The 13,556-nt window shown below is 42.5% G+C and overlaps 1 protein-coding gene across 1 annotated transcript in view; it reads left to right on the forward strand.

Moving 5' to 3' along the window:
- The window catches only part of FARS2 (phenylalanyl-tRNA synthetase 2, mitochondrial), a 509,172-nt gene that overhangs the window by 181,629 nt on the left and 313,987 nt on the right, over nt 1-13,556 (forward strand). Inside the window, 1 exon segment of the mRNA XM_073676673.1 lies at nt 4,724-4,855. Coding sequence (XP_073532774.1) covers nt 4,724-4,855 — 132 coding nt within the window.

Consider the following 13,556-nt stretch of genomic DNA (forward strand, 5'->3'; position numbering starts at 1 on the left):
ATAGAGTCCGCACACTATTCTAGGAAAATCTGTGCTCCTGGAGGCAAATAGCGTTCCATCACTCCTGAGTCTCGCCATGTGGCTAAGCAGTACTGTACAGCTGTAGACCATGTACAGGAGTGGTCTCTCCCAGAATACAGCGGGCCGAGGACAAAGAACAGGATCAGGCAATTTGTTAAGAAACTAATTTTTACTAACAGCAAAAACAGTATTACCCCAGAAACATAAGAAAGAAACATAGATATATATCACACACACCTAGCCCAGATCAGCTAGGACCACTGCGCTGCGCAACCGATAGGCCCAGTATGTTCTATCAGATACACTATAAGTTGCCTGACCTGTGGTTATGCCTAATGCGGTTATGCCTAATGAGTTTCTCAGAGCAAGGGTGTAATTAGATGAGTGCAAGAGACAGCCCCTGCTGTGGTGCAGCACAGAGATTCACAAACTTAACAATTCTCTAAAATTACAATTCAGTTATGCTCTCTATGCACAAGCTCACCCACTGAGGGGAGTATCTAGCTAATGTTCACACAGCCCTATTAACAAACAATGTCTCTAACTGAGAATTTATGTTTGGCGCCAAACTCTCTCTATAGACTGCTTGCATATACCCACTGGGATCCCTGTGGTGGGGCCTGAGCTCAGGACTTACCGGCCGTTAACTGATCACTGAAAAGGCTGTCTGATCGTCTGAACCGCCGTTTGGCTGGGTGAACGTGGAGTGGATCCTGGGCTTGTCACCTGAAGTGCAGTTTTAGCCTGACAGGCTAACAGAAGCCCATTCACGTCACAGCCAATGCTTTTGTGGGGAATCCAACTCTGCATCCAACTGTAGTCCCCCCCCCCCCCCCTGACAGGAACCCTCTCACGTCTGTCTCTATTCATTGTCTCTTACAACTTCGCTCTAAGATGGCCGCCTTCAACCCTAAGAAATCCTTCAGTTTTCAACTGTCGCTTGAGGCGGCTCAAACTCGTTATTTCCCTGTGTGCCACTGACACACAGGTGACAGTAGTATGAATGTGCAAACCGCTGGCATCTAATGGCCAAAATCCAAATAACATCTCTTATGTTTACACAGATAATCATATCTACTAAAACAGCTTTAGATTGGAGTGAAGTGGGAATCTTAAACCACCCCCTCACGCAGCCACATATAGGGTATTGCCACATTTAGCAGAAATTGTTTGACACATTTTGGCACAATTTAACCCATTGCCCTGTGTGAAAATGTAAAATCTGGGGCTAAAACTATTTTTGTGGTAAAAATTTAATTATTTTTTCTTCACCGCCCAATGGTATAAATTTCTGTGAGTCACATGTGGTGTCAATATGATCATTGCACCCCTAGATGTATTTCTTGAGAGGTGTAGTTTACAAAATGGGGTCTCTTGTGGGCGTTTCTGCTGGTTTGGCATGTCAAGGGCTCTTCAAATGTGACATGGTTTCACCTATTTTAGCCAAAATAGAGCCCCTTCCCTTCCAAGCCCTGCCGTGCGCTCAAGCAGTAGTTTTCCATCACATATATGTATCGGTCTACTCAGGAGAAATTGCACAACAAATTGTGGGTTCCATTTTCTCCTGTTACCCTTATGAAAATAAAAAAATTGGGGCTGAAATAACATTTTTGTTGGAAAAAATGTGATGTTTTATTTTCATGGCTCAAAACTATAAAATTCTGTGAAGCCCCTGAGGGAGGGTTCAAGATGCTCACCATACATCTAGATAAATTCCTTGAGGGGTCTAGTTTCCAAAATGGGGATCACTTGTGGTGGGAGTTCCACTGTTTAGGCACCTCAGGGGCTCTCCAAATGCGACATTGTGTCTGCTATCGATTCCAGCCAATTTTGCATTCGAAAAGTCAAATAGTGCTCCTTGCCTTCCTAGCCCTGCCGTGCGCCCAAACAGTCATTTTCCACCACATATGGCATATGGGCTTACTCCGCAGACATTGCACAACAAATTTTTGGGGTTTATTTTTTCTTGCTACCCTTGTGAAAATAAAAAAATGGGGGTAAAGTAACATTTTTTGTGGGAAAAGGTAAAACTTTCATTGTTTTCTTCCACATTCCATGAATTCCTGTGAAGCACCTAAAGGATTAATAAACTTCTTGAATGTGGTTTTGAGCACCTTGAGGGGTGCAGTTTTTAGAATGGTGTCACTTTTTGGTATTTTCTGTCATTTAGGCCCCTCAAAGTCACTTTAAATGTGATGTGGTCCGTAAAAAAATGGTTTTGTAAATTTTGTTGAAAAAATGAGAAATTGCTGATCAACTTTTAATCCTTATAACTTCCTCATGAAAAGAAATATGTTTTAAAAATTGTGCTGATGTAAAGTAGACATGTGGGAAATGTTATTTCTTAACTATTTTGTGTGACATACCTCTCTGGTTTAAGGGTATAAAAATTAAAAGTTTGAAAATTGCTAAATTTTCAACATTTTCTCCAAATTTCCGATATTTTCAGAAATAATTCTATCAAACAAATTTTACCACTATCATAAAGTACAATATGTCACGAAAAAACAGTCTCCGAATCAGTGTGATATGTTGAAGCGTTCCAGAGTTATTACCTAAATTGACACTTGTCAGAATTGAAAAAATTGGCCTTGTCATGAAGGCGAAAACAAGCTCTGGTGCGAAAGGGTTAAACACTTCATATGTTTTTACACTTTTATTGTCAGGTACATCAAGTTTATGCAAAGACTGGATATTTAGATTAACTCTTATTTTTCAAGACTTCTGCAATTCACCCTGGTCCCTGACATGCTGGATATCAGCTTCCAGGCTAAATCTTGACTGATGACAACCCTTTCTTGTCTAACCAATGCATGCATGGGGTTCATCACAATTTCTATGTTTTTGTTTGTCCACCTGCTTTTTAAGGATTGACCACAGGTTCTCAATGGAATTGAGTTCTAAGGTTTCCTGGTCATGGACCCAAAATTTCAGTGCTGTATTCACCGAACCACTTAGTCAATTTTGCCTTGAGACATGGTGCTCCATAATGCTGGAAAAAATAGATACTAAGCACTGTTAGTGCTTAGTATCAGCCCCCCATTAGCAACAGCTTACCACATACACGATGCAGGAATCTGTGATCCCTGTGAGTTTGCTATCCCACCAGGAGGAAAACGCCAAGGTGCTTCTGTGCCCCACACCATTTCAAAGTGCCGCCGCCGAGGACCGGAATAGGAAGGGGCTGAGCCAGAGTGGTGGGGTCCCGGCACGCTGGGACACTGCCGCTGGTAGGCCAGGAGGAACACAGCTGCCGATTGGCTGGTAACGTGAATGGCCTAAACCTACTGCCTCAAAATGGCTCAGCCCTCCCACGGCCATGCCACACACCAGGACTGCACCCCCACTAGCTACCATAATCCAGACGCTGCCGCTGCGGTATTCCACTCCCGCCCACCACCAATCTAACCCTGACCTTTTAAGGTCGAGGGATCAGCTGGATGAGTAGGACCCCAGCAGCAGCACCTGCCTCCTGCACCGCTCCTGGTAATCACCACCCTAGGCCATAGAGGAGGGAGAGAGGGAGGAGGGAAATGGGCTTACGACAAGATTATACTTGCCTGTCCTGAAGCTCCGGATCCCTTTATTATCTGCTTTATGCACACTGCTATGTGGGGCAGCAGCAAGAGCTAGTTGGCTTATAGACCTCTGCCCCAGTACCTGCACCGACTGTCAAGGTACGTTGGTCCAGCCACACTGACGTGAGAGGATATGGACTGAACAATTACAACCTGTGCTCTCCGTCACTACGTGGGTGAAACAGAATGCACAATTACACTCTGTTACCCTGAGACAGCCATCTGAAAAACAAAAAACAAAGTGGTTAGCACTTAACCTATGACAGGTCTGAGACAGAGCTTGCCTCCAACTGACACTACACTAAACTGAGGAAGCCTGGCTCCAGCATGCTGGGTATAGTCTTCTGGGGAGGAGACAATTTTATTTAATTGCATTAATAGTGTTAGCCTCCAGGTGGCAGCAGACTATCCCATAAGTTAGAGATTGTTCATTTTTCCTATTTCCATTGATTTTCAAGTTATGTTCTTGTAGAAATTTACTACACTTCCATTTATATTAGTGTTACAGGTTCTTCTCCGCTATGAAGCACCTCCCTTTTGTTAGTGCAGCCTCCCTCACAGACGCACAATACTCCTGTTCTTAGAATGTTAGTTGATGGAGGATCATCTGACCAGGACTGTCCATTAGCGTCTTCAAATTGAAAAACACTGCACTTGGAATAGCTGTTTTTTGCTGATGGACAGATCTGGTGAGGATCAGGATGCACAAACAAGTGCAGGAGGAGAACCTGTAACATTTGTTTTCTGCTAATCTATCTATGTTGTCTGCAGTGTGTTTTCTACCTACTTTGTAAACGCATTGTGACTGTTTAGACCCGATGCTGAGAAATGATTTGCCTATTACATGAGTGATGAGAATAACAATCCTGCAGTCTTGCCTTGGTTTCAGCCAATAGCACATTCTGTCATGTGAAATACTGTATATAGGCATATTCTCAGTAGTTACCAGTGATTCCCATTTACAGTAAATGACAGAACTCTGCTATCTTCATGATCTTTTGAATTGGCTACAATTATTTGAGGATTATTGGAGACATGAGCACTTTTTTTGTGTATATGTAGAATTTACAAATCTGTATGATTTGAATAAAGGTTAAGACTTGTTCTTTTTCTATTTATTACAGGCCTGGAGATTAGATGGGTAGACTGTTACTTTCCCTTCACTCACCCATCTTTCGAAATGGAAATTAAATTTCAAGGAGAATGGATGGAAGTATTAGGATGTGGTGTCATGGAGCAGAAGTTAGTAAATTCCGGTAAGGACCGCTGTGCCCGTTACCTGATCCTACCAGATAGATCTAATACTGAGCTTTATACATCTCAGGTTGGCATTGCAGAACACCACAGGATTTAACAATCTGGTCCGCGGGTCACTTTCGGTGCAGTTAAGTTTAGCAGCATGAGGATGAGATTTGTCCATGTATTATCCACTTTCCTGCTACTGTTTTCCAATGCAGATTTTCTGTCCAGACATAAATCCACAACTATTCTGGTATGTGTGAAAGTACTCTTAAAATACTGCATTCCAAAAGGTGACATTTTTGCTTTGGGCATAAAGGCACCCCACTGGTTATGAAGGGTTAAATGCTGATGCATAGTATACCATAATAAGTTTGTTAATTATAGTCTCCTAATTGGTTATTCTTCTCATTCTTATGCTTTTCTTCTTGTGAAATGCTTATCTTGCTCGTCTTGGAAACTAGCTCCAGAATTTCTGGATTATTGAATGATGTATTTGCCAGACATTTTCAGACATTGGCTACAGCAGATATAAGGGAAACATTTTATTAGATTACAGGGATTGTGGATATTTTATCTCCTGAAAATTCATTTGCCGACTGCCAGACAAGAAAGATTCTGTGTCTTTCTTTTTCTCAGTACCCCAGGCAGCATGTAATAAAGGAAGGACAGCTATAACGCAAGAGATGCAGAAGAACATTTTGTCAGGCATGGACTATTCCTGTTTTATTCTGTGTTTTGATTTTTGACAAGAGAAGGAGATTTGACATCTCATCATAGTAACTAGATCCATCCCATGTAAAGGATAGATCTAGAAAATGATTCTCCTGAGCTCAGCAGCACTTATTATTTTTCATTTCCAAAGCTATATTTTCTTAGGTTTCACACAGGGTAAAAAGTTTTTTACAGGTTTTTTAGTGGCACTTTTCACAGTTTTTTGGGTTCTAAAACACTGGAAGCCGAGAGGTAGAGCCAACATCTCCCCACCGATTCTCATGGAATGCTTGGGAAGCCTTTAGAAGAAGTAGTGACCTCCTGGAAGAATTAGTGCATCTCCCAGGTGCTGCTGAACCCTCCCATACATTAACGCTTCCAGATTGTTGATCATGAGTCCTGTAGTCCAGTTCTACACTTAGAGGGCAAGTAACGATGTGTGGTCTTTAAAAAAAAAAAAAAAAGGGTTATGGGTAAAAAAAAAATCTTGTAGACCACACAGATGCTTGAAGTAAGAGTTAGCAGATCTGTATTACTTTAAAGTCTGCAGTAAATTATTGAAAATTTACCATACAGTACACAGTGGTATCATTTTTGGTATCTTCATGATGTAGTTGTGGTTTGTGGCATTGGAAATGTGGCAAAGCTGCAATACCAAGCACACACACTGTTGAATTTACAGCAGTGTAACAAATAACTAAGAGACTATAGCGCTTGTCGAAACACCATGGTCCCAACAGCTGAGAAGATAGACCATCAGCTTTACCGAACGTGAAGACCCTTATAAAGCTTTTGTAAGTACAGTACCTATTTCTCCTCTATTCTGTTTAAAGGGATGTGGTATCAAAATCTGCATTTTTTTTCATGACATATGATGCTCCAGATTTCCGATGGCTTTAAAGTTGAAGGCTTTGAAGTTCTAACATGTTTGTTGATTTGTCACATCATTGTTCTAATTTGCATTAAGTGTGGTGATCAGTGATGGTACAGGTGTTTTGTGGGCAAAGATTGATTCTGTAATATATGCAAATATTTAAATTAAATATATATTGTGAGTTTTACATTAAGTTTTAAAATTACTGCATATACATATGCATTCATGACTGTTCCTCTTCAAAACCGTCAAACAGATGGTGCTTGGAAGTTATTTGTGCCTTTGATGTTATACTTGTGAATACATTGCGCCTTTGTTGTGTTGTGGCCACGTTGACACAGTATGCCTTCACACTTTAGCTGGCCAAGGACATTAGATAATTTTCAGACATAAAGCTGTTAAGGCAGTAGTGATCACACCTGATGCCCTGCGAACATGTAACTGGCCAATAGGGCTTGTAAGTCCAATGGAGGAAGGATGCTTGAACAATTAGTGGAGATCTCCCGTGCTGCATATCCGTAGAAAAAGCCACAGACGATAACTAATGTTTTTGGCTAGCTTTATGTTCATGCAAAAGCTTGTAATGTGTTTTTTTTCAATTATTTAACTTTTTTCCTTTATTGTATGCAGCTATCTAACTTTTAAAGTTGTCTTTAAAGGGAAGCAGTAAACCTCTCTAACCATTTGTCAATGGAACTAAGCAAAGTTGGAATAGTAATACAGTAGCTTAGTGCAGGATACTGATATTTGTGATGGTTAGCATGGTCAAATGACAAACTACGCCAGGTTACTAGGGGGACAGGTACTCTTCTCAGTCATAAACAAGGTGAATGAATTAATTAAAGCTGTCAAAGTTGTGTGAATATTTACTTAAAGGTATTCTTTCTCATGCACAGCAGCCACCAGTAATGCATAATTAATAGTCTTTGATGTGATGTCTCATTTTCATGAGCTGTTCCGACACAATTAGGTTACGAAAAAGCATGTTTATGTAAGAAGTGCTCACATTAAAGAATTCTACCACATAATTGAAATAGTGAATATTTTCAAGCACATAGTATAGTATTAGTTCTTACAAAGGCCGAATACTGTAGTTGCTGTAGTTTAGTTAGCTTTTTTCAGCTACAGTGGACTTCTGATTGCTTTGGCATGAAATGCCCTATAAATAAAATTATCTTATTGTGAGAATGTTTTCATACATCTTTAGAGAATGTACAGTATATGCATACATGCTGTCACTCCGTCAGGCTTAAAGGAGAACTCTGGTAAAAGTAAATGGTTTTCGTGTTGTGATTATTCTACAGATGTCCTAAATAATTTTTGCTAAGCTGCATGGTTTACTAAGCAGGGCCCCAAGCATGTGCTGGCTGTTGCGGGATGGGACAGTTGAGCCGAAGCTGATTGGGCGCAGGGCTCATGTGTCATAACAACCGCACGAGTGCCGACACCGCTGGAACGGCTTCAGCACAGGAGGTGAGTATAAGTGTTTTTATTTTAATGGAGCCAAACATGAGGAATGAGAAGGGTTTGTCCTAGTAGTGGACAACCCCTTTAATACTTACTTGCTCCACATATTTGCTTGTTAGGTTGTAATGAAATCGTCATGCATTTGGGCCTATTTATTTTTTCGTCATGTTCCAAAATAAGTGCTCCATAAAATGTATTTACTCAAAGAGGCTGTCCCATGTTAAGCTACAAGTGTGCAGTCACCCCATGGAGGCAGAGGAGCAGTGTTTTCCTGAAGAAACAGCATGAGCAAATGCCTTTAAGAACAAATAAATCAAATAAATAAATATCCAGCTGCTTCTTTCAAGCTTATAACATTCTGAATCTTTCAATAGGCACTCAAAAAAAGAAATGATTGAAGTCTCTGTAACGCTGGTGTGGACCCACTGCACCACGGGCCGGGCTTACCCTGGAAGGGCGTGACTAAGTCCCTGAGTCTGTAGCGGCTGACCGGAGGGTCAGAGACATGGTATGAGATGCACGTGGACGGAGGCAAAGACATGGTCAGACAATCCAATGTCATGGCAGGCAGTATGGGTTCAATAAAGTCAGGAACGGATAGGTCTGGATAAATGGGTAGGCAAGCCGGATCAGAAAACAGGATAGACAATACAAGCCAGAACCACAGAGGAATCTAGACAGAGACTGAACTAGAACCTTAGTTCAGGCAAGGAGTGGTGAGAGGAGCTGCTTAATGAACTCTCCGCTGCTCTGGAATAGGCCAGAGAATCTCACTTCAGCAGGACAAGATGGGGTTAAATACCTGCAGAAAGTGACCGCTCCTCCCTATAACCAGGTGGAAACTTACTAAAAGCAGGAGTATGCTTTTTTGGCCAGAACATCAGAGAAACCTTTCGAGAATGGCAGGGGCGTAGATGTTCCCAGCGGGTTCCCAAGACCTCTCCTCGGGACCAAAGCTAAAGTCAACCAAATAAAAGGTCTTCCCCCGGACCTTCTTAGAGTCCAAAATGTCCTTAACCCCAAACACATCCGAAGAACATTCAGGAAAAGAGGGAGGGGCGGAAGTATGGGCCGTGGAGAACCGATTTAGGACTACTAGCTCCAAAAGCGAGGCGTGAAATGCATTCAGGATCCGAAGATTGGGCAGCAGCTGAAGCTTATAGCTCAATGGGTTGACCTGCCTGAGAATCTCGAATGGCCCAAGGTACCGAGGAGTAAACTTGTACGAAGGCATCTTCAGCCGAATGGTCAAAGAAGACAGCCTGACCTTATATCCAGGGTGATACTGGGGTGCCAAACTTCTCTTCTTGTCTGCATGAATCTTCATCCGAGACACGACCTTAAGGCGAGAAGACTGAGTTTGCCGCCATATCTGTAGTAAGTCGCCATAAGAGGAATCAGCAGCTGATACCCCGAAGAAAGTAGACATAGGAGAGGGCAATTGAGGATGGTGGGAGTAAACAATGAAGAATGGAGATGCTCCAGAAGACTCTCCAACGAGGTTGTTATAGGAAAACTCTGCCCAGGGGAGTAGTTGTACCCAGTCATCCTGATAGGCTGAGATAAAGTGGAAAAGTTAGTTTACAAGAATCTGATTAACTTGCCCATTGGACTGCAGATGGTACACAGAGAGGCAACATTTATCTGTATATTCAGCAGCTTGCAAAGGGCTCTCCAGAATTCTAAAGTGAATTGGACTCTATGATCAGAGACTTTGTAGAGGGGTAGATGGTGGAGATGAAATACATGCAGGAAGAACTGCATGGTAAGCTTTGGTGCGGGGGAAGACCTGCCAGGGGAATGAAGTGAGCCATATTTGAGAACCGATCCACCATGACCCAGATGGTGTTGTAAGTCTCAGAGAGAGGCTGGTCCATGATGAAATCCATGGCTGTGTGTTACCAGGGAGTGGAAGGAACCAGCCGAGGCTGAAGGAGACCAGCAGGCTTGTCCCTGGTGGACTTGTTTCTGGCACACTGTGGACAGGCGGTTACAAAGCCTCATACATCCTTTACCAGAGAGGGCCACCAGAAGTGGTGAACAATGAGCTCAGTGGACTTGCGTATGCCCATATGACCAGCCAACTTTGATTCGTGTACCCAGCACAGATTTCTCCTCTGTGTAGTAGGGACAAAAGTTTTGCCCTGAGGAATGTCTTTTAAAAGGCCTGGAGCTGCTTCAATATTCTTAAATGGGTCAATGATGTGCTGAGGCTCCGCCACAGAATTGGTCACGTCAAAGAATTGAGATAGAGCATCTGCTTTCACATTCACATGTGTGCAGGATGGAAGTGTAATTCGAAGTTAAAATGAGCGAAAAAGTGCCCACCTGGCTTAATGAGGATTCAACTGCTGGGTAGACTGTAGGAGGGTCAGATTTTTATGGCCCGTGTATAATGATACTGGAGAGCTGATGCCCTTCAGATGTCACCATTCCTTGAGCACCATCTAAATGGTCAGAAGTTCACAATCCCCAGTGGTATAGTTTCGCTTAGACGGCGAAAACATTTTGGAGAAAAAAAAACGCAAAAGACAGCCTTCATGAAGAAGTTTTTTGCAGGAGCACCGCCTCAGCACCGATAGAAGAGGCATCTACCGCCAAGAGAAACTGCTTGTTGGGATCAGTTTGGTGCAGAACTTGTGCTCTCGCGAAGTCCTCCTTCAACTGCTGGAAGGCTGATACGGACGACTGTGTCCATACTCTGTCATTAGCCCCCTTCTTGGTTAAGGCGGAGATGGGTGCCACAATGCACGAAAAGCTTGAGATAAATTGTCTATAGAAGTTGGCGAAACCCATGAACCGCTGGATGCATGCAAGCCTTGGGGATAAGGCCAGGAGAGAACAGCAGAAACCTTCTCCTGATCCATCTCAAGGCCATGGCTGAAAACAATGTAGCCAGGGAAAGGCAAGGAGGGTCTTTCGAAGACACATTTGGATAACTTGGCTAACAGATTGTTCTCACATAGGCGCTGCAAAATCTGATGGATGTGTCTTCTTTAGGTAGGTAGATAGGGACAGAAAATCAGGATGGTGTCCAAATACACAACCATGGAAACATAGAGGAGGTCCCAGAAGGTGTCGTTAAAAAATTCCTGAAATACGGCAGGCACGTTACAAAGACCAAAGGGCATGAAGAGATACTCATAGTGATCGTCACAGGTATTAAAGGCCGTCTTCTATTCGTCGCCCTTACGGATACGAAATTAAATTATAAGCTCCCCATAGATCCAGTTTGGTATTTGTTCTTTATAGTGACTTTGTTAACTCCTTGATAGTGTATACAGGGTCGTAGGGAACCATCTTTCTTGGTCACGAAGAAGAAGCCGGCACCGGCAGGAAAAGAGGACTGAATCCCTTATCTAAGATCTCTTGGGTGTACTCTGGCATGGTCCGAGTCTCCAGTATAGATAGGGGATACACCTGGCCCCGGAGTGGTGAAGTACCAGGTAGAAGGCCGATGGGACAGTCATAAGACCTGTTGGGTGGCAGGACCGCTGCCTTTTTTTCACAGAAGACGTCTGCCAATGCACGATAATGAATGGGCAGAGAAGCAAGGTTCGAGGGCACAGGTGGCAGAGTCTTGAGCGTGACCTTGGCTAGGCAGTTGGAAGTACAATACGGTTCCCAATGAGGCACCTGACCAGAGGACCAGTCAACAACCGGTGCATGTAGATGCAGGCATGGAAGACCCAGGAGAACAGAATTCAAAGATCTGAGTAGCATGTAGAAGGAAATATTTTCAGCATGCAGGACTGGCAGCGTGATGAATCGAATAGACTCTGCCAGGAGTCGTCCGTCAATGGAGACAATAGTCTGGGGGTGATCCTGCTGTTTTGTAGGGAGCTGAAGTTGACGGACCAGATCCTGATGGATTAAGTTGCCTGCGGAGCTGAAATCCAGATTGGCAGCAATGGAGAGAGACCCCTCACAGACTGGCTCCAAACACCAATAGATTTTGTCACAACACCTAATGAAGGCTCCAGTCCAGAGCCGAAACCGGTTTGTGATTTTGATCCTAAATAAAAGGTACTTATTTTACTTACCGCATCCTCACTAACGTCATTGGCAGCACACCAAAATAACCTTTATATATTTTTATCTTTCCCAGTGCCCTTTTTGGTGTAACTGTCTGGTGCTGTGCCTCACTGCCTACACTCCAAGTGCTACAACACCGCACCAATGGAAGTTACAAGCCATTTTAGTGCCACCATCCCCACCTAATTTCTCAATAATGCAGGAATGGACTAGGAAAGGAATAACTGGACTTGACTTTGAAAGAGCTACATGCACATATACATATTTGGTGTGTGAAATCCTGCTGACAGATTCCCTTTAAGTCATATGCTTTGTAAGGTGGCTGTCTGACACCTAGTGGTTGGGAGATAAACTTGGAATAACCATGACAGATTAATTGTGAGCAACTGATGAATTGAGAGAGATGGCTGCTCAGCATATATCCACCCCTGGGTATGGTTCACTTGGTAAATTGAGAGCTGTTTGTCTCACACATGTCTGTGTGTATGGAGGTGTATAGATCTCCTGGATTGAGTGCCTTTGCTAAAGGGCTAAGAAGCTGGACTCCAAGCCTGGCAGGCTAACCAGCACTATTGTATGGACTTGTTGCTTTAGGTTTTATTTTATGCCGGACAAAGGCTGTATTTGAGTGTCCTGTGATGTGGTTTATGAGGACTGAAATAAACCAGCTGGACTTTAAATAGAAACGGTTTCTGCGATACCTCAGATCACTCCCAAGTGAGTAGCATTGCTACAGTTTACGTACACTTAGATTAAAGACAATAAAACTCATATTTATCCCCTCCACAGATTCAATGTGGAAAAACTATAGCTTAAGCAAAAAAATATATACCTATAAAGAATGCTAAATTGTAATGCAAATATATCTAGGATTTATTGATTAATATGTAACTAAGGAGAGAAAAGGTTAAAAACAGATAAGTCACAATGAAAAGGGTGGCAAACACAGAAAAAGGTGACATAAACACAAAAGCCCCCCAAATATATATGTAGAGTACATACAGTCACAGCTTGGGCCAGTTATGATGTACCAATATAAATAACAATATAGATAAAGGATATATAAAAAATGCAATTATAAAATAGCTGCAGTAAAGAGCTGTAATTAATATCTACATGTAACATCTATACTTTAATAAAGAGCCTGAATTGTATAACTCTGTCAAGTACGGTAAATTTAAAGTAGACTGAATGGTTACTATAATGGCAGAATTAGATAGCCAGGCTGAGAGCTTAGCCATTAATGTCTCTTCCTGCTGGAGTGGCACCAGCTTCAATGTGTGTTTCAGTAGGAGCCTTCGTCCAAAGCTGGATGCATCTTTTATATTTCCACAAGCCACTAAAAATGTAAGCGCCCACGTGTAAGTTGTTTTGGATATCTACTTTATACATGGCACAAGCACTTTTTCCAACAAATGCATAAAGACAGATTATTTCATTAATAATTATCAAAATTCCGGTGGATCACAAGGTCACATACAACAAGCTGACTGCGCCTTTAAATGGGTTTTGCAGGACTTTTAGGCTAAGCGCAGACAAAGTTTTTGAAGGTGGTCAAAAGTGATGAGTTTTTCAAATGGAAACTGCTTCAGGAAATGCTGCTTCTTTGAGGAGGTTTTTGTTTCCTG

The sequence above is a fragment of the Phyllobates terribilis genome, unplaced genomic scaffold (genome assembly GCF_046119375.1).
Source record: "Phyllobates terribilis strain yellow unplaced genomic scaffold, ASM4611937v1 Scaffold_4__5_contigs__length_816908805, whole genome shotgun sequence".
In the NCBI taxonomy this organism is placed as follows: Eukaryota; Metazoa; Chordata; class Amphibia; order Anura; family Dendrobatidae; genus Phyllobates; species Phyllobates terribilis.